The 22,523-nt window shown below is 33.7% G+C and overlaps 1 protein-coding gene across 1 annotated transcript in view; it reads left to right on the top strand.

The window, feature by feature from the left end:
* The window catches only part of ASCC3 (activating signal cointegrator 1 complex subunit 3), a 333,322-nt gene that overhangs the window by 65,817 nt on the left and 244,982 nt on the right, over positions 1-22,523 (top strand). Inside the window, exons 5-8 of the mRNA XM_082633455.1 lie at positions 1,576-1,696; positions 6,940-7,144; positions 7,855-7,996; positions 8,598-8,723. Coding sequence (XP_082489581.1) covers positions 1,576-1,696; positions 6,940-7,144; positions 7,855-7,996; positions 8,598-8,723 — 594 coding nt within the window. The remainder of the gene's footprint in view (positions 1-1,575; positions 1,697-6,939; positions 7,145-7,854; positions 7,997-8,597; positions 8,724-22,523) is intronic.

A 22,523-nucleotide genomic window follows, 5' to 3' on the forward strand; every position in this document is an offset into this window, starting at 1 on the left:
AAAATGCCCCTGGGACATAAATTGCTCCATAAACTAATCCAATAAGTTTGTGACCCCTTTGAAGGAATAATTCCAAAGGTCAGTGTTGATATATAGTCTCACCCCAAGAGGGTCGTCCCAGTTGTCTCTCCCCTCAGTTAGTTCTCTCTTGTAACTTAGTTGTTGAATCTGTGAATTTTCTCCTAGTTGTGATTCACCACAACCTCTGCTCTTTCTGAGATAGCCCTTTGGCTTCAACTTCCTGGTCTGGTTGCAGATGTGGTCTATTTCTTTGGAAGAGATTGGGATCTTTCTGTTTTATGGCTTGGTTCTACCCTCAGGCAAGATTTCTGAGGCAGAACTCTGGAGCTAGGAGTGGGGACAATGGAAGGTGACACCCCTGCTTTCGAAGCTGAGTACTTGATGGAAGGGGTAGGCTGTAGCCTAAATTCTAGGCTTGCCTCTCCTTGTGTGGAATCACTGCCCTATCAGCCAGAGTGAGAGTGATTGGATCACCAGTATTTTCCTTGATGTTTTGCCCAAAGATAAGGCCTGTCCGTCCACATTTGGGGACAGGGTGGAAGACAGGTGGCCTTGTGTTTAGATAGTGTCAGTAAAATGAACAGCAAAATGAAAATATTTACTAAATATTTAATGCCTTATATATACTCAACATAAATTCCTACTTTTAATGATATTTTTATTTGTGTGGATTCTCTAAGAACAGTTAGAATTTGTTTAATATAAAATCTTCACATGTAGAATTAAAGTATAACATTTATGGACAGGAAAAATATATATACCCCCAAACCATATATGAGGAAATCTAAAGGCTTTCTGGCACAATTATTTCATACAGTTATATAACTGAAAGTCTCTGAATCCTAAAACTGGTTCTCTGACTCTGGAATCAACTTAATCTTTGGCAATCACTCTGCATGGGAGAATAGGATATGCATAAAAACTTTAAAAGTTACAGAAAGCACTTGCAGTACTGTGTTTCAGATTTCACATATGTTAAGCATTGAAAATTATTGATACTTATTAATTAAGCATTAATAAAATAATAAAAATATACTTTAACAAAAAAATACAATTAATTGTTTTTTAAGCACTAAAAATTTTGTATGTCATGATTTATTAAAGCATTCTAATGATTTTTAACTCTAAAATGATAGCTCTTATTAGTAAGTTTTAAGAAAAATGGTACTCTGCACTCTATTTGGGAAAACCAGAATGGTATGTTAAAAAGCAAATTAATTTTAGAATTTCACTTGGTTATACCAAGAAAAAAACAAGTGTCAGAATTTTTTATTCTGTGATTTAGAGTTTTATATATAAATCATAATTATTTTAACAGTTGGATCATGCTCTTTAATTATATAATTGCAGATAGTCTTATGAAGCCAAAAGCTCCTTAGCAATGTGAAGCAATGTAACTTTCCTAAGTTATTATTTTTTTATGATTCTTTTCTAAATACTTTTTAGTTTCTTCTGTGTTAGTTTAGCTTCATAGCTGTGTTGAATAGGATGTTAATAACTTGAAAAAATAATTAATTTTGAGGTAACAGTTTGTTTTGATTTTCCTCTTATAAGCTGTTTGAACTGCTGGGACCTGATGGACTTGAACTTATTGAGAAACTCCTCCAGAACAGAATTACAATTGTGGACAGATTTCTTAATTCTTCAAATGATCATAAGTTGCAAGCTCTTCAAGGTAAGAAAGTGTTCAGTGGTAATTCTACTTTAAAGGAAAAATTCATTGTTTAGCAGTCTATTTAATACAATTATACTTTTAATATTCTTTGGTTGATTATATTTACTGATACCATTCTCTTAAGTAGATTTTAGGTGTGGCAGATTATGAAACAAGTGTCAATGCCCTAAATAGGGTATTATGTCAGAGATTCTGTTTATGTTTAGGTATAGCAGAAGATTTGGAAAGACAAAAAAAATTTTTAAGGAAATACATATAGTGCTTACAGTGGGTCAAGTAGAGTTATAATTTATAACTACTTTCATTTTGAAAACTTTCAGACCTTAGTAGTGGTGCAAGGATAGTGTAATGAATACTCACATACTCTTCATGTAGATTCACCATCATTAACATTTTGCTTCCACCCTCCCATTATCATTCTCTACACACACACACACACACACACACACACACACACACACACAGGCATATGCACACATGGACACACACATACACACATTTAAAATTTTTGCTGAACAATGACTAGAAGTTGCAGACATTATAATACTTAAGATATAAAATTTCAACATACAGTAAGAGTCTCCTGCTTACCTGCAATAGTTATCACATGCAGCAAGTTGAACATACATATAGCTATGTATTACATATGTTTGAAAACGCCAGAAGAATTAGAAAGAGTTGTCAAGGAAGCTAATTTTTTTTTTTTTCTAAAAGCCTGACTTACTATGAGACAACTGATGCCAAACTCAGATTTTAGGTGGTAAGTAGGAAAACTGAGTTTCTTACCTTTACCCAAATGTCTTTGCCAGCTTTATAAATAGTTTGGAATTTTTAAAAAGTGCATGGGCATAAGAAATTAGACCCCCTTCTTCAAACTAGTCAACATTTACCCTTCTTTTATGTAAGTGACATCACCTTTTCCTTATGAGTGTGGCACTGAAAGGAAATTACAAAAAGAACCTTGATTTAAATCCAAAATTTCTTATGGGTTTTCTTTATCCTACACCTTGATTACTGATAGTTGCCTTGGAGTTACTTTGAGATTTCTAGAAACTTGGAAGATTGGAGTTTAGCCACTTTGTCTTTCTGCAAGTCTCTTGGTTCTTCAAGTATATTGAACACTTATAAACTACCTTGCTGTAAGAGGACTTTCACCTGTTAAACAGTGCTTAATCAGACATTGCAATAAGCCAGCAGAACTTAGGAGCATTTAAAATGTGTATCTGCCAGAAGAAAAGGAATGAATTTAAATATCTGGTCTTGCGATGTAATTTCTGAGAATTTGATGTTCATTTTGTCAGCCTTTTAAGTGCTGATACGTACTGATTCTACCCTTTATTAGTGTTAATTTATTAACGAAAAGTTCAAAATGAGTTCAGCTTCATATATTTTTTTAAGAAAGCTGTGGGTGATGAGTTAATGTTTTGTAGTTTCATTATGTCCATTTTTGTTTAACATTTATACACAAACTTTATTCTACTAGGATAACTTTAAGAAGCAACACACTTTTTAACCTAAAACCAAATATTAAATTTGAATTATTAAAAAATATTTGAACCATCAGTCTGCCCTGAAATATTTTCTACTCTTCTCAATCGGCTTTTACTCTTTTAGTCTATGCTAGATTGTTACTAATGTTGCTACTATTTAAGAATAATAATTATACCATAGAAAATTGGGGGCATTTAAACAAACTTCTTCTAAGGACTGTGGTAAAAAAAAGAGCTGACAATGAGCATATTAGGTTTTTTGTGTATATTCATTAAAGATGATTTTCCTTATTTTTGGGGGGAGGGAGAAATATTCTTGAAGAAAAGAATCATTAGACTCTTACTTTATCACTGTTCTCATCCATTTATATCTTTTGATATAAATTTTATGTTAACAATCCTTCAAAATTCTCTTAAAAATACCAAATTGTATTTGTATTCTCTATTAAGCTACCTTAGTAAGACAGCTGCATCCTACTCTTTTCTCTATTCCACAAAATCATGGTCTTAGAGAGCAATAGCTTCCTGCCATTTAGCATTTTCTAGCTTTCATACTGATTTTCTTTGAATCCTTTTATCCAGATATATATACATCCACCCTACTTTATCTCTGTTCTTATAACCAGGAAATGTAAGGTAGATGAGAAGTGGGTGGGTATAGTGTACTCACTGCTAAATTGAGGATAGTTGTGAATTAAATTCTGTTTTGGGGATGGTTGTAGAGAATGTTTAGTATGAGGTGTATCATAAAATAAAAATTAAGTTAGCTCATGCTGTCAAATGACAGTGTTTTGAGTAGTTATACAAGACTTTTTCTGTCATAATAACATTTTAAAAGGATACAAGCTCTACGTGTTCTTCAGTAAAATTTTGTATTAGAATTGCTGTTAAGCTTATTCATTTCATTTCTTCTTGTCAGTCTCTACAGTTAACTGAACCCAACAAGGAGAATCATGCACTTAAGCATTTGTGCTTTATAACTTGATTTTTTAAATCACCTATTATGTTCAATCTTATGGGATTTCAGTATATTCTGATTGAGGCCTTATAAAGCTATTGATGAGGTAGACATATTTTCTTTTTATAATTTTACTTTCCTTATTTTGATGATCACAAATGTGTCCAGTAGTGTTTTGTTACTGTCACATTTGTTTAAAATGTTAATGTCATTAGCATAAAATATAGTATGTCACCCAAAGTATTTAGTTTCACGTACAAAATGTTTAACATTCATTTATAGTAATAAGCACATGGCATTATTCACATTTTTAAAAATCCTGCTTAATATCTCTGTCATTGAATGTGTGACTTTGCGAACAGGTTAGTTTTTTTCATAGTTCAGAGTACATTTGAAAAATGCCAGTATATTCCTTTCTTTCTCTAACACTGAGAGTTAGTTGGTTATAAATTCAATCATTATAATAGTATATAAGATTTATTTACAAAGTAAAACATATAAGACTTACTTAGAAAAATACTTTTGAGCTATAAAATGTAGTTCTAATATAGATGGGATTATATCTTGTTTCATAATTTTGAGATGTAATAAATCTTTATTTCTCACTTTCCTTTTTGCGACTTATAGAGCCATTATATGGAGGGGTTATTTCATGTGATTGAGAGTTAAAATGACTTATTCAAAATCATGTAATGAGATAGTGACAAATGTCTGAGAATTGTGAAGATTTGACTTAGAAAGCTAATTTCCCCCTCTTGATGTTGTGCTTAATTCCTTCCTTGTTCTGTATTGGATCTTGGAAGTTGATAAAACAACTCGCACTATGCTCCTTCAGAGTATGGACCAATTCCATTCTTCATTGTCTTCCTAGCCTAGCAGCAGTGCCTGGCACCTAGTAGGTCCTTAACACAGTAACAGTATTGACTTGGTTTGCTTTCAGTGACATTCCTATCAGTTCTTTTAGGGCTGCAGTGAACCAAGATACTACTACTTGGAAAGATTGAATTAAACACAGAAAGTAATCCTGTTGGAAGAAAATTTTTCCTGTATATTGAGTTGACCAACCACAGGTTTAAATTGTACCTTGTAAACACTGAGCTTTGATTGACCTGATTCCTCTTAGTGGTTCTAGACTTCTTCCATTTTTAAAAAAACTGCATTTCCCAAATCAAAACTACAATGAGGTATCACCTCACACCAGTCAGAATGGCCATCATTAAAAAGTCTACACATAATAAATTCTGGAGAGGATGTGGAGAAAAGGGAACCCTCTTGCGCCTTTGGTGGGAATGGAAATTGATACAGCCACTATGGAGAACAGTATGGAGGTTCCTTAAAAAACTAAAAATAGAACTACCATCTCACCCAGCAATCCCACTACTGAGCATATACCCTGAGAAAACCGTAATTCAAAAAGAGTCATGTACTAATATGGAGGTTCCTTAATAAACTAAAAATAGGGAATTCCCTGGAGGTCCGCTGGTTAGGACTCTGCGCTTCCACTGCAGGGGCCTGTGTTTGATCCCTGGTCAGGGAACTAAGATCCCACAAGCTATGTGGCGTGACCAAAAAAAAAAAAAAAAGAAAAACCAAACTGAAAATAGATTCACCATATGATCCTGCAATCCCACTCCTGGGCATATATCTGGAGAAAACTCTAATTTGAAGGGACACATGCACCCAGTGTTCATAGCAGCACTATTTACAATAGCCAAGACATGGAAGCAACCGAAGTGTCCATTGACAGATGAATGGATAAAGAAGATGTGGTATATGTATGCAATGGAATATTACTCCACTGTAGAAAAGAATGATATAATCCCATTTGCCTCAACATGGATGGACCTAGAGATTATTATATTAAGTGAAGTAAGTCAGACAGAGAAAGACAAATATCATATCACTTATATGTGAAATCTAAAAAAGAGATACAAATGAACTTATTTGCAAAACAGAAGTAGGCTCACATAGAAGCAAACTTATGTTTACCAAAGGGGATGGGGAAGGGAGATAAATTAGGAGTTTGGGATTAACATATACACACTACTATATATAAGATAGATAAACAACAAGGACCTACTGTATAGCACAAGGAACTATATTCAATATCTTGTAATAACCTAAAATGGAAAAGAATTTGAAAAAGAATATATATATGTAGCTGATCACTTTGCTGTACATCTGAAATGAACACAGTATAAATTAACTATACTTCAATTTAAAAAATGGTTAAAAAACCTGCATTTCCATGAAAAGGTGGATCATACTGTTTCTTTATTTGCTTTAGTCATCTTCTAAATATATCCTGAGCTGTATTTTAGTTTTATTTTATTTCATGTATAAATTAGTAGTGACATATAGACAATTTAACAGAGTAAGGTCTATTACATAGGGAAAAGTATCTTATATGTAAAAAATATCTTTATTTTATTATTATGTTAACAGTAAATGCTAATTAGTATTGGTAATTATTATATTTATTGAAATTATATAAACAGATTATTTCAAAATTGTGAAATAGAAGTTTTAGGTTCCTGATGTTATATCCAAGAATTTATAACATTAAATTATTTAGTCTGTAAGAAGAAAATATCTGCTGACTTTTCCAAAACCAGTATACCATTTAGAAATTGTGATTTAGAAAAACTCTCCTTAAAACATATAATTGAATGTGTCAGTTTTAAAAAAAAATGAATTCTTAGAGCATTGTGCTATCTTATGTTTTGGTGAGAAGGAAAACAATGGTTTTCCTAAAGGTTAAACTTGTACAATATGATCTTAAATTTGCTTTGCAGACAATTGCAAAAAAATTTTAGGAGAAAATGCTAAACCTAATTACGGTTGTCAAGTCACTATTCAGTCTGAACAAGAGAAGCAGTTAATGAAACAGTATCGCCGGGAAGAAAAAAGAATTGCCAGACGAGAGAAAAAGGCTGGAGAAGATGGAGAAATTGCAGAAGGACTCCTGTGCTTTGATCCTAAGGAATTGCGGATACACAGGTAATAAAAGCCAGAAGCTGAAAAATGCTTGTGTTGTAATTGCTACTTTAATGTATCATTATCATTATTTAGTTTAGTTTTAACAACTTAGATGATTCTTATTTCTAGTCACGTTTTCTTACAAGAATAGAATTTTGTTGTATGAAAACCTAATTTTCTGGGATAAAAAATTAGTGATCTGCTTAATTAGAATATTCTTGGTTGCATCAACGTAGGTGAGAGATTTTGGTGCTGTGCACACACCACTAGGTTAAACTTTATGAAGCGTACACAAATTTATTTTGAGACTTTTTTCTTTCCTACCTTAATGAATACATTTTCCCATATTGTTACCAAGAAGTAGAAAGGAGAAAAATGAAATAAGGGCATTATTATACATGGTGTTTAAATATTGAAACCCATTTAAAAAAAGGAATTTACACTATGTTAAATATCTTTGTATTGTGACAAAGAAAATTATAAATAAAAAAACATTAAGTCAAACTTATCAGATGATGTTATCTAAAAATAGTACCTGAAGATGTGTTGATGCTTATATGGTTGCACAGAAAATTTCAGGATTGCTAATAACTTCCTTTGTGTAGTTTAATTTCTTCTCTTTTATAGTGAAAGGCTGCATGAAATAGTTATTATAATGACTTTGTTTTAGTATATGCTTTCCTTTGCAAGATAAAAATTACAGATTTAGCCTATTTTTTTTGTATTTACAGAGAGCAAGCACTTATGAACGCTAGAAACGTTCCAATTCTGAGCAGGCAGAGAGACATGGATGTTGAAAAAATACATTATCCACATGTTTATGATTCCCAGGCTGAAGCCATGAGAACATCTGCATTCATTGCTGGTGCAAAGGTATGCATTGGTATATGACCACTTTCGGATAACATGTCTGTTCTGAGGAAATGACACATTGATTTTCCCCGTTTCTTTTGTGATTCTAGTACTAGTTGACTCTTCTATGCTAAGTTGTATTTTTAAATATTGAGGAAAATGAGATAGTGCAGTTTATGTAAAATTCTTAGTGCATGGTAGGTATTCAAAACATATTTGTTCTCCAACCTTTCATTATTTATGCAGCTTGTGTTTTTGAGTTTTAGCAGTTGCATCACTTTTTGCCTAAACTTTACACTGTGTATTGCACATTTTCCCTGGCTACATGACTACATTTGTCTTCAGGAATACCATCTAATTAATGTACACTTAAAATTTGTCAACATAATATGGTTCGTGTGTTATATGAGATATCTGATTCATGAAAGGTTTGTGTGTGTGGTTTTTTGTTTGTTTTTGTTTTGTTTTTTCTTGTTTTCCTTTAAATTAGCTAAATTTATTTACCAGTGCTATGTCATAAAACCAATAGTGTTTTTTTTTCCTCTCTTTACTTAAAAAATCTTTACCAAAGTAATTGTTCTGTTTTGTATTATTATTGGATTTTAATTTTTGATGTTTATAGATGATTTTACCAGAAGGAATCCAAAGAGAGAACAACAAGATATATGAAGAAGTAAAGATTCCTTATAGTGAACCAATGCCAGTTGGGTTTGAGGAAAAACCAGTTTATATCCAAGACTTAGATGAGGTAAGATTATCATTTTATAAAGTTGATATTTTTGATGCTTGGTATGTTTTTGAATGCATTCGTATTGGAAAAGTTATTTTTAAAAGTTAGTTGGTTAGTACAGTAAAGAGATACATGCAGTTGGTTACTAATGAAGTAGGGGAGTTTAAATTAAAAAAAAACACATATATACATATATTTCTTTACACATTGAACATATTTATGTATATTTTATGTATGTATTTCTATAATTATATGTTTATTTTGGTTATTTTAGCTAATATTTGGTTTAACCTATGTAAGCTGACTTAAATAAACTTTTTTTTTAATTTTTTTTTTTTAAATAAACTTTTTTAAAGGATTCATGTATTGATAGGTCAAATGTTCAACCTATAATAAAATAGAATATTATTTGGGGCCAGGACCAAATTCCAAACTATTTAATTAGCTTTCCCTCAGCTTTTAAATTTTGAATACTTTCAGTCCTATGGAAAAGATGCATGAATAGTACTATTCTTATACCCTTTTGTCTTGATTCACCATTTGTTAAAATTTTGCCATATTTGCTTTATCTCAAAGTAAAATATTTCTTCATTTAGTTTAAAGTATGTACATTATTTAAGGTTAACCTTTTCATCACCAAAATGAAGTTGCTTTATTTTCATATATATATGTCATATGAAGTCATTCAGAAATACCAAATAATATAGGCAAGCAAAAGGAGCAGCAAAAAGAATATCTATAGCCAACCAAAACTGACTCCATTTTATACATGTGTGTGCATGTTTGTTTTGTTTTTACAAAAATAGAATTATATCACACATTTTGTTCTGTGTTTGTATATATACTTATATACAGCTTTGTATGTCAGTAGACATATTTCTACAGCTTCATTTTAAATCACTATACAGTATTCCATTTTATGTCTTTATTAGTTTTAAACCAATTTGTTATTATTACAATTTTAAGTTGTTTCCTGCAATAAGTTTTTATAATAGACTAAAATTATAATTAAATCTTATATTAATGGGTTTCATCCTGTGCATCAGAATTATCTGTCGAACTTTTTCAAAATCCAAATGCCTCGGTCCCTGTTACATCATAATCTCTTGGGAGGGGCCCACATATCTATATTTTAAATATGATTTTTAGAGCTCTGTAGTTGATTCTGAAATGCAGCCAGGGCTGAGAGCCTATAGGATTAAATAATTATATATATAATCTTGTTAAACCTTACCAATCATTATAAGGATTATCATCATGAAGATTTATTTAATTTTATATATTAAATATTAATATTTTTTCATATAAAAGCATCATTGACATTCATTGTCTATGTAATGAATGAGCCAGGCTTCTTAGTTTTTTTTGTACTTATTTCAAATATTTTGTTCATTTTAATTTAGATTATAGGAGTAAAAGAGATTTCTGAATGGGTTAATTCCATCTGCAGCCTTAATGTCTCTTTGCCATATAACCTAATACACTTGTAGGTTCCATGGATTAGGATGTGAACATCATTGGGGATCATTATTCTCCCTGCCACACATGATGTGGGTATGACCACAGTTTAGGTGTTCACCTGTTGAAGGACATCTGTATTATTTAGTGTTTGGCTGTTATGAATTTTATGAGTCTGTTTGGGCTGCCGTAACCACAGCCTAGTTGGCTTAAACAACAGGCATTTATTGTTTCGCAGTCCTGGAGGCTAGAAGTCCCAGATCAGGGTGCCAACAGATACGTTTTCTGGTGAGGACTCTTTTCCTGGATTGCAGCCAGGTGTTTTCTCTCTGTGTCCCCGTGGCCTCTTCTCTGTGTGTGTACACAGAGAGATCTCTGGTGTCTTTCCCACTTCTTATAAGGACACCAGCCCTATCGGATTAGGGCCCCATTCAGATGACCTCATATAACCTTAATTATTTCCCTGAAGGTCCTGTCTCCAAATATGGTCACTTTGGGAGTTAGGGCTTTAATTTATGAAACTTGGGGGGGTAACATAATTGCATCTATAACATGGTTAAAGCTGCTCTAGACATTGTTGTACAGGTTTTTGTGTGAACATAAGTTTTCATTTCTCTGAGATAAATGCCCAAGAGTGCAATTACTCGGTCATATTGTAGTTGCATGTTTAGTTCTCTAAGAAACTACCACAGTTTTTTTCTAGAGTAGCATTTTATATGCTCATCAGCAATCCAGTGTGATCTAGTTTCTCTACGTATTCGCCAGCATTTGGTGATATCACTATTTTTAATTTTTATTTTAACCATTTTAATTCATAATTTTATATATTATTTATATTTTTATTTTATTTTAACCATTCTGATAGCACGTAGAGAGTTCTCATTGTGGTTTAAATTTGCACATTCATAAGGGGCAATAATTGGGGAATAATAATAATGCAATGTGTCATTATAAGTACATAAGTAAACTCTTTGCCGTGTTAGCAATGTCGATAATGATCCCACCAGCTGTCGTTAACCATGGATATTAATATAGAGCTCAGGAGAAAAATATAGATGTTAACAGAATGTGAGTTTAGTTAGATGCTTCTGTTGGTTTGGATCTTTTTTATGCAAGGCATAAAATCTTTAAAATCATAAGATCTTTCTGTATCAGGAAAAGTGCTCTTGAATATGGTATCTTTCTCTTTTCACTAAGATCATAATTGCATGCCATTCCTGACAGTCCTATGGAAGTATAGATAAAACAATTTTATGTCCTCTCACTGACTGAATGTCGTATCAGATAAATTTGTCCTCTCTTCTTAAATTACTTCTATAATTTGATTAAAAAGGTAAGGAGAATTTTAAAATTCTAAAATGATGTGCAAAATTTCTGTTAATGCTGTTAAATGGGTTTTATACTTTCTTGGAGAGGGAATAATCTAAAAAAAAAAATTGATGGGTTTCTGTATTAGGACTCACTCAGTCAGAAGTTAGAGAAATGAAACTGAAATCAAGTTTTAGCAATGAAGGCAGAATGTTGGCTTTTCTAACCAGAATGTGCAGGAGTAAAGCTGCCTATGTGTCCAGATGGATATATAGGTTCACATGATGTCATCAGATCTTTTCCTCTGCTTTCATCTTTCTCTTTCTCCATCTCTTTATTTCCTTCTCTTCTCTTTCCTTTCCCCCTTATCTCCTCCTCCCTCTCTTTTACCCCTTGTCCCCCTCCTTTTATTTTCTCTGGTTCTTTTCATCCCAACTCCCAGATATGCTTTCTCCATATAATCAGGGAAGAACATAGGACGGCAACTTCGAGCATATCTGCTCCCCCCTCCCCTAATTCTAAAAGCAAGAGGGTTTTCCCCACAGAAAACCCCTGGGATGCCATCAAGAGTCAAGGAGGACTTTACCAAAGAAAGATGAGTGCTGTTATTACCTTAAAAAGGAGAAGGAGAAAGATGCTAAGCAGACAGAACTATGTCTGATATTTTGGTGAAAGAGTGAGGTTTGCTTTTTATTGGTGTTAAGTAAGTTGACTGCTATCTATTTCCACAGTTGGGAGTTATATTTTTTAAATAGCCAATAGAGTGTTATTCAGCAGAATTGAAATACTGATCCAAATATACTGTTTAGTTTGGAAAGGTAATATAAAAGATGCATAGAATGTTTCATTTGAGAAGTTAAGAAAGTTGAGTCCTATGAAGTCTGAATGTAGAGAATTTGAGATTTTCTGTGACCCCAGGTTATTGAATTCCATGCTTACAGGCTAGGTTCTGGGGGAAATGATGAATAGGGTATTATCCCTGATCTTAAGTTACTCTGTGTAGTGTATCTGCCCCACACCGTTTCCATGGAAATAACTAATACAGTAGGGTATGTTGTACAAATTTCTATGGCGGCACAGAGAAAGCAGACTAAGTTCACAGAAGAAGCCATTATGAAGGTGAATGAGGGCACAGGATTTTTCCAGATAGACAAAGAGGGTGGGGGGTGTAGATGAAGGATGCTCCGTGAAACAGTTTGTGACCTTTTGTAAACAAGTACTTCAGTATTATTAGCATGTAAGCTACATGTGGAGAGTGGCAGCAAATTAGTTTAAAAAGAGACTTAATAGTGCACATGAAGGGCTTTGAAAACCATAGTAGGTTTAGACTCAATATTGTGGGAAATGCTACTTCTTAAAAATAAAAGTAAATGATCAAGTATTTTCACTTCCAGAATTACTCTGGTTGCAATTAAAAGCTGATCACTGAGAGTAGAGCTGCTGCAGTAGTTCAAGGGAGAAATGCTATGTGCCTGAATGAAGAAAGTGGAGCCTATATAGAAAGTGGGACAGTGGAGAATAGTTCAGCTGTTAGTACGTGTAACGTCTGATGACTGGTTTAAGTGACAGGAGATGAAGCAGAGAGAAGAAACTGGAATGACATCCAGGGTAACATGGGCGAGTGCCAGTATCATTTATTAAGATGAGGAATAGGGGAAAAGGAAACGGTTTGTGCATGTTAAGTCTGGGAGGCAGCGTGTTGGTGAAGAGCAGGGCCTGTGAATCCAAGCTGACAGCTTGAATCTTGGCTCCCCACATTCTAGCTGCGAGACTTGGGGCAAGTTACTCTCTGAGACCCAGTGTCTCACTTGTAAAATTGGGATGATAGTACCTACCTCATAGTTTTATTGTGATGATTAAATGAGTTAATATATGTAAAACACTTTTAAGTGTGTTGAGTACTTAAGACATTTTAGGTAAAATGTTTGCTTAAAATGATAAATGTAGGGCTTCCCTGGTGGCTCAGTGGTTGAGAGTCCGCTTGCCGATGCAGGGGACACGGGTTCATGCCCCGGTCCAGGAAGATCCCACATGCCGCGGGGCGGCTGGGCCCGTGAGTCATGGCCACTGAGCCTGCGCGTCCGGAGCCCGTGCTCCGCAACGGGAGAGGCCACAACAGTGAGAGTCCCGTGTACCACAAAAAAAAAAAAAAAAAAAGATAAATGTAAACTGACACTGTGAGATCAATCATAATATGGATAAAATGAAAAGACTTATTGTTTCTTTGGAAATTATATTTATTAAATAAATTACTTCTGTTTTCATTTATGCTCCTCAGCTATTCTGTCATTCCAAATACATAAGTCATTCTATGAAGACATAGGGTAGTTTTCAGCTAATTGATAGAAACTAAAGAAACCAGTCATTATAATTACTAACGTTTGTGGTTATCTCAAGACTTAAAGTTTGGATAAAGGGAAATAGAAGAAGTATAAAAAATGTTACTTTTCCTTTGGTTTTACTTTGTTCTCTGAGCCTGAGTGCATCCTAAAGCTAAAGAGTTTAATGACACAGTTTGATTCAATCAGTTTACAAAGGCAAGAAAGCTAAAAGAAGCATCCAGAAAACCACTTCAGAATGTGAGTCTTTTTTATGAGATCAATTTGAACAAGATAAAATGTCACTAAAGTCTGGACATAGGCCCAACTAAAAAGTCTTTCCCTGAAGCATCCCACAGCCCGCTTATTATACTGTCAAGCATATTATCAGTTTCATCAGAACATGACCTTGAATCACTCGCTGCCTTTTTAAGAGGTGGTATCAAGAAATAATAACAAAATATAAAGTTTAAAACTGAAAAGTGAGTTTGCAATGTTTTTCACACTGATAGGGATCTTAGCAAAGAAGATTTCATAAATTTCATGATGAAGGAAACAGTGTGGCAAAAATTAAATTTCTAATCATTTTAACAAATTTGAATTTCCCTTGATGTGTGCATAGCCTCACCTGGCAATTAAAGCCATGAGTATTCTGATAAATTTGCTGCCATATTTGTTTGTCAGATTTTTCACCACTTATTACCACCAAAACAAATAAATGAAGAAACACAACATGTAGATGTAGACTCCTTCTACATTTATTGTAAACTCCACCATACATTGTTATTCTTTTTGCCTTAACAGTCTTTTAAAGGTATCATTTAAGATATCTAAATAATAACCAGGAAAAGTTTTTATACTTGTGCACCTATCTGGCACCTTTATGCCTTTGTGTAGGTAGATTCAGATTTCCACCTGGTATTGATTTCTTGTAGTGCAGGTCTGCTGGTGATAAATTTCTTCAGTTTTGTCTGAAAAAAAACTTTTTTTTTTGTCTTTGTTCTTGAAAGATATTTCATTTGTTATGGAATTCTAGGTTGACAATTTTTTTTCTAGTACTTACAGATGTAGCTGCATTGTCTTGTTGTTTACATTGTGTCTGCTAAGCATGCCTTCATTCTTAATCTTCGTCTCTATGTAATATGTCTTTTTTTTTTCAGGTTGATTTTTAAGATTTTCTTTGTATCACTGGTTTTAGGCAGTTTGATTATGATGTGACTTTGTATTAGTTTTCTGTTATTGTATAAGAAATGACCAGAATACTAGAGACTTAAAATATCCATTTATTATCTCAGAGTTCTAGAGGTCCAATTTGGGTGGGCTTGACTGGGTTCTCTGTTCAGGATTTCACAAGGCCCAAATCATGGAATTGGCTAGACTGAGTTCTCACCTGGAAGTGCTGGGGAAGGATTCCCTTTCAGATTCATTCGGGTTGTTGGCCAAATCTATTTCCTTGCAGTTGTAGAACTGAGGTCCCCATTTCCTTGCTGTCTGTTATTCTTAGCTCCTAAAGGCTGCCTACATTCTTTGGCATGTGGCTCACTCCGTCTTCAAAGTCAGCAAAGGCTAGCTCGCATCTCTTGTGTGCTTCAAATATCTGACTTCTCCTGGCAGCTGAAAAAACTCTCTGCCTGTCACTACCATGGTGTGGTTTTCTTCAGGTTTTTTTTGTTTTTGTTTTTTGTGCTTGGCATTGGTTAAGCATCTTGGATCTGTGGGTTTATAGAAGTTTTCATCAAATGTGGGAAATTTTCAGCCATTATTTTTTCAGTAATTGTCTGCCCCCTTCCCTCCTTTCAGGAACACTTATCATAGGTATATTAGGGTTCCTGAAGATGTCACACAGCTTAATGATGTTCTATTAACTTTAATTTTATTTTGTTTTTGTATTTTTCTTTCTTTATGTTTTATTTTGGGTAGTTTTTACTGCCTTGTCTTCAAATTCAGTATTCTTTCCTTCTGCAGTGTCTAAAGTGCTGTTAATCCCATCCAGTGTGTTTTTCATCTCAGTCATTGTAGTTTTATCTCTAAAAGTTTGATTTGAGTTCTTTTAATATCTTTTATGTCTCTACTTAACACAATCATTTCTAGAGCTTAAGGGGTCATCAGACTTTTTCTGTAAAGGAACAGACAGTAATTATTTTAGGCTTTGTGGACCATATAGGGTCTCTGTTCCATATTTATTATTGCTTTTTTATTAAGGTACCCTTTCAAAATATGATAACTTTTCTTAGGTTATAGGCCCTACAAAACAAAACAAAACAAATGAAAACAGGCCTCAGGCAGATTTGGTCCACAGGCCATAATTTGCTGAATCTTGCTCTAGTTCCTTGAACAGTCTGTCATTTATGTTATTTCTGGATTGGTTTTAATCAGTTTTTCTTATTTCTTATGATAATTTTTTTTTTCTGCTTTTTAGTTTGTTTGATCCTTTTTGACTGAATCCCAGAGACTGTGATTTTACCTTGTTGAGTACTGGATATTTTTCTTATAAATATTCTTGAGTTTTTTTCCCTGGGACATAGTTAAGTTACTTTGGATCAGTTTGATTATTTCTGGTCTTGCTTTTAAAATTTCTTAGGTGGACCAGAACAGCATTTTAGTCCAGGGCTAATTTTGCCCCACAGCTGAGACAAAGTCTTCTGAGTACTCTACCTAATTCTCAGTTAATTAGGAGGTTTGCTGCTGTGGCTGGTGAGAACAAGAACTATTCCAGACACTGTGTGGTCAGGTTTGAATTTGCTTCCTCTAATGGATTCAGATGGTTCTTTCCCTGTACCTTGGGTAGTTTTCTCATATATGTGTGCTGTTTAGTACTCACCTAAAGACTTGAGGGAGACTCTCTGTAGATCTCTGTAGCTATCAATTCTCTCTGATTATTTTTTTATAATAAAAGTATCTTCCCAAAAAGGAGAAACTCAGCTCTAAGGGAATAAAGTAGGACATAAAGCTGATGGAATAGAACGTGAAGCTATGTTTTAACAGAATCTTCAGTGTTTATCTGTGGATTTTATTTTTCTTTCTGAACCAAAAGCAGCAGATAAATCTGGAAATTGAGAATTACAGTCAGCCCTTCATACGTGGGGTTTCTGAATTCGTGGATTCAACCAACTGTGGATGGAAAATAGTCAGAAAAAAATTCCAGAAAGTAAACCTTGAATTTGCCACCAACTATTTATATAGCATTTACCTTGCATTAGGTTTTACAGTAATCTAGAGATTACTGAAAATATACAGGAGCTGTGTGCAGGTTATATGTAAATACTACACCATTTTATATAAGGGACTCGAGCATCTGCATATTTTTTTTATCTGCTGGAGTCCTGGAACAACCCCCTCAGACACTGAGGGACAACTATAGCAAGACAAAAGGTATGTTTTCCCACCTCTCTCTGAAGGAGGCTAATGGCTAATGCGTTCCAAGGTAAGTTGTTATCAAAGGAGGGAAAAAATCTTCTTCTCATGATTAAATTATGAAAAGTAAGGTCTGTACTTTCAAGTAAGGTTTTAAGTAAAATGAGAAAGGAAAAAGGAGTTGACCCCACCCCACCTTTTCCATTCTTTACCTACGGTAGCGGTTCTCATTCGGCATTTTGCCACCTCTCACATCCTCCTCAGGAGAAGCTTGGCAATGTCTGGAGACACTTATTTGTCACATCTAGGAGGATGCTACTGGCATCTAGTAAATAGAAGCCAGGATGCTGCTAAACATTATACAGTGCATATGACAGCCTCTCACAACAAAGAGTTACCAAAATGTCAATAATGCCAAGATTGAGACGCCCCTAAAGAACAGAGCTGTCCGCCAGAACTTTATGCCGTCCATGGTTGGATATCTGGAAACTTGGTTCTTTTCTCTTCTTCTTCTCTTCCTCCTCCTTCTTCTTCTCATCCTCCTCCTCCTCCTCCTTCTTCTTCTTTTTTTTTTTTTTGGTCTCTTCTAAGCATCAAGCAGATCTAAAACTATTACAGAGTAAGTTTGTTAAAACTTTTAAACTTCAATCACTTCCTTCCTAACTTCTTTGATGTTGTTGTCATGTACTTTAGTTCTATCTTGTTTTAATTTTTACACCAGATACTATTATTGTTATTATTATTTTATAGTCAATAGTTATTTGGATTTCCTATATATTTTGCTCATTGTTTTTAAATTTTATCTAGTGCTTTCATGTTCTGTGACTTTTCATTGCCTAAATTTTCTTTAGTGGGAATCTGGTGGTGGCAGATTAAGTTTCTTTTAATTTTTGTTAATCTAAAATACCTTTATTTTACCATTATTTGCAACAGATATTTTAGCTGGTAATAGAATTCTAAGTTCGCAGTTATTTTCTCTTAGCATATTAAAGATATTACTATATCATCTGCTTTTCATTTTTGCTTTTGCAAAGTCTGCGATCAACCTAGCTGTGATTTGTTTTAAGGTAAGATTTCTCTCTGGTTGCTTTTCAGATCTTCCCTTTGCCCTTGGAATTTTCTAGTTTTACCATCATGTTTCTAGATAAAGCTTTCTTTTTAACTTCTTACTCATTTTCTCATTCTGTTGTCTGCTTAACATCAGCAGACAAAGAAGAAGGAAAAAGGACTTACATTTTTCATGCACCTAAAACATGGCAAACATCGGTAGATAGTATTTTTAAAAAATCAGCAAGATGTTTCCCCTGTCTTCAGTGAGTTTGCAGCATAGTTGGGGGCATAAGATGGCATCTCTGTTGAGTATTTACCAATAGTATACTGTGCAATGTACTAAGTACGAAATCAGTAGTTTGGATTTAATGTAATCTTAAATGGAAGGCAGAGGGATCAGTGCAGGTTATAGCTGTTAATGAAGATTTTTTGGAGAACTTGAGACTTGAGTTGTTTCTCGACTGCTGTGATCTGGGGGATTGGGCTTTTTCTGAAGAATGACAATGAACTGAACAATGTTTTTCATAACACAGCTGATGTGGGGTGTATAGAGGAAGGAACAGTTCCTGATTTTGTGTTGAAAACTTTGTGTAGACCTTATATAGAATATTGGAGATTGTGTCTTGTCCATATTACTTTGTATATAGAAACTTTAAAATGGTATTTTTGTTATAAAAACTTGGTCATTGTCAGGAGGGCCATTATGTTATGTATTCAAATATTATTTAAAGTATTACTATGGAAACTGTAAGGAAAATCTTTAAAATTTCTCAGCTTACTCTCAAAAGTAATTGGGATTGGATTTTGATGCACTCAGTCTGCTTTGTGTGAAAGTATACTTTTGATAAGATATTGTCTTCTGTTTTAGGGATCAATAAATTTTCAATATGTAAAAATTTGTTCCATTAGATAAGCTTTCCTATAAATGAGATTTTTATATATTTTTGACTCTCAGCAAGTATTTAAATTATATGATTAAAAAGTAATGTTTACTTGCTATGAAAGTTCACTATAGTTCAAATATATGAAATAGCTAGGTCTCATTTGAAGGGAAGTGCTATTTATATTTTCTTTTCTAAAAAAAAATTAATTCTGCCTGTATGCCCTGAATTTTTTCAGGATTGCAGTACCATAAAGTCTACTGGGAACACTTGCAAACAGCTAACTAGGAAACGGGCACCAGCTGCTTGAAGAATACCTGCTAAACTAAGGAGAGTTATACCTAGCATCTGCCTCTAGCTAGGAGTAATCAAACAAAATAACTTTCTTTACAACCTATACTTTATTGATTTTATGGGGAGGGAAATTAGAAGAGAGAGCATTAAAAGCATAATGGCATATTGAGCTACACCAGAACGATAATTTTAGAACTCAGATGAATTTAGAAGTCTGAAAAGTAGATGAATTTAGCTTATAATGTGGGAATTTCAAGTTGCTTTAGAAATGGACTTAGTCCATATCTTCCAACATATCTATGTATTGTGGTTACACAGGCCTATCATAAATAAACAGAAATATTGGGTATGATTGTATTGCTACTCACAGGTTTTCATTATTTGTCTCTGAAAATATGTACATCAGCAGTCATTTCTTGAACTCTTGATTGATGCAAGGCACTGTGCTATGGTGGGTACCAAAAGATTTAGAATTATGATCGTGCCTTTGAGGAACTTACTATCCTGTTAGGCAAGTAGAACTGATGTTGAATTCTGAGCTTCACCATTCGCACATTTTGTGGTATGGATCAAGTTACATAGCACGTCTAAGTTTGTTTCCTCATCAGACTATTCTGAAAAGAGTACATGAGTCAGCACACAGAATATGTGTAGCGCTATCTGTGATATATTTTGGGAGATTAGCCACCCAAATTGCAGTATGATATTGCAATCCTGAAAAAGTTCAGGGCGTACTTTGAATCTTTCTGTTAAGAGACATTGATAGGTGGAATTATTTTGGTATAAATAACTTTAAAATTCCTCAAAGATGAATACTGAAGGTAATGTAGAAGACAGCCTTAAATGAATAAAGATAAAGCAAAGGAACTTGCATTTCTTTAGTTAATACTGTGCATTTCTTATATCACATTATTTAATTTAATCACCTTGTATAAACACTGAAAACAAGAGGTTTTGGAGAGGACAAGTTTAAATTTGATCCAATGGTGCAAATATCAAAGAGTGACTAAATAAACATAGGTAGGTCACCTTGCTTTTTGTATTCTCAGCAAGCTCTTATGTTCTTGATACATTTCAGAGTTGTATGAAAATAATAATTATGTAATTTGGGGTAATTTTAAATGTGTCAGAGGAAATCAATATATAAAGAAATCTTAATGGATTCTTAAGCAGTCTGCATAATATCATGTTTTATTCCACATCTTTCACAATTTCTTTCTTTAGATGCTTTGTTTATCCTTTAAATCTTTACATATTACACAAGAAGTTCAAGTAAAGCATTTATCTTACAGGGGGTCCCCTTACCTAACTTCTCCCTTCTAATTTGATACATGTTTAAACAGAAGTTTTTCTGAGTAAAATGTACTTTGTTCTTTCCAGAGTAGGTTGTGTTAAATTATGAAAAAATCAGATGACTAAGAAAACCTTAATCATTGTGTTGGGAGTGAGTAGGGAAGGTTAAGCTAACAGTTCTCAATCCTGTTTGTACTTGATAATCACCTGGGAGACTAAGAAACGTCCAGATTACTGTTCCCCACGTTAGCAAATAAATGAAGATCTCAAGGGTTGAGTCCTGAAAAATCTGTCATTTTTCAAAGCACCAATACTCCCTACCCCAAGTAGGAAGAAGCTGTTCTCAAAGCATCAGCCACCTCAGCACACCCTCAGCCGAGCTCCTCCCTTGCAGTCTTTGACTAGGTCCTTCCTCCACTCTTTTGAGTGGTGGGTTCAGTGTATATTTAACTCTTTTTTTTTTTTTAAATACTCATTTATTTATTTGGCCGTGCCGGGTCTTAGTTGCGGCACGTGGGATCTTCATTGCCGCATGAGGGATCTTTTAGTTGAGGCATGCGTGATCTTTAGTTGTGGCATGTGGGATCTAGTTCCCTGACCAGGGATCGAACCCGGGCCCCCTGCATTAGGAGCCTGGAGCCTTAGCCACTGGACCATCAGGGAAGTCCCTGGAACCCTTCTATGTGAGCTTCAGATCTCATGAGGGGAATGAGCAGTAAATTTCAATTTAAGGAAGCCATTTATAAGTCCAGTTTACTGCTTGTTTCCCCAGTAAAGAAAATTCTGAGATCACCTCTTTTATGGAAATGAGTTAATGACATTAAATTGTGTTTTTAAAATATTGGAAAGTTTGAAAGGTACCAATTTAAATAGGCATTTATAAATTTTTGTTCTTCAGGAAGTCAGTACCAAGTATGTTATTAAGCATTGGAATATTTGAATACACACATGTGTGTACATTTGTATATTGAACTGACTATTCTAAATAAGTCATTAATACTTTCACTTATATAACACATTTTTGCTATATTATTATTATCTTACATTAAATGGATTCTTGGCTTAAAATCTAATCTCTTAGATTAGTTAGTGAAAATAGTCTCTTTTTTTTAGAAACTGTTTATTTTCCATCAACCTATTTCCCATTTTAAGAGTTTGAAAATAGTCTCTTATCCTTCAAAACAATTTGATGAGGATTCTGTTAATATGAAATTTTCTTGTTTAAGGAGATATATATTTAAAATGACATCGTTGCTTTATTTAATTAGTTTTAGAAAGTTTAAAGTCATTTGTACTGTAAAAACATTTTAAATTAAGAAATTACCTATAATTTAACAACTGTAACATTTTGTGAGCTTGACCGCATAAGTGCCCAGATACTTCACCCTCTTTAAAGATTTCAAGCAAGCTAGTGAAAATAATTTACAAGTTAAGGTCAGAGCTGAAACCGGTTATTGCTATAAATATCAGCCAAGAAACTGAAAATGACATTTTCTTTGTGGGACTTAACAGAATTTGACAGAGACTCTTTTGCTTCTATTTTATTGCCGTGGTTAGAAGTGCGGCTGTTTATTAGAAGGCAGGTCCCACAGTTTGGGTCAAAAAGACTATAATACCAATTAAATAATAGTGTCTTACATTTTTAAGATCTAACACTTAAAGTGATATCCTGGAAGGATATTTATAATATATACATATCAGGATAAGTTTATCTCCCTTATGAAAATAATTTATTAACTTAGTAGAAAATGCCAGATTCTTTATCTCTAATTTCACTTGTGCTTTAAGCATCTGAAGTTTGTATATGTAATTGTAATACTGGTTTTGTGAATCCAGCCCTCGCTTATTCTGATGGTTCTGTC

Source organism: Mesoplodon mirus (genome assembly GCF_964341445.2).
Source record: "Mesoplodon mirus genome assembly, chromosome: 10".
In the NCBI taxonomy this organism is placed as follows: domain Eukaryota; kingdom Metazoa; phylum Chordata; class Mammalia; order Artiodactyla; family Ziphiidae; genus Mesoplodon; species Mesoplodon mirus.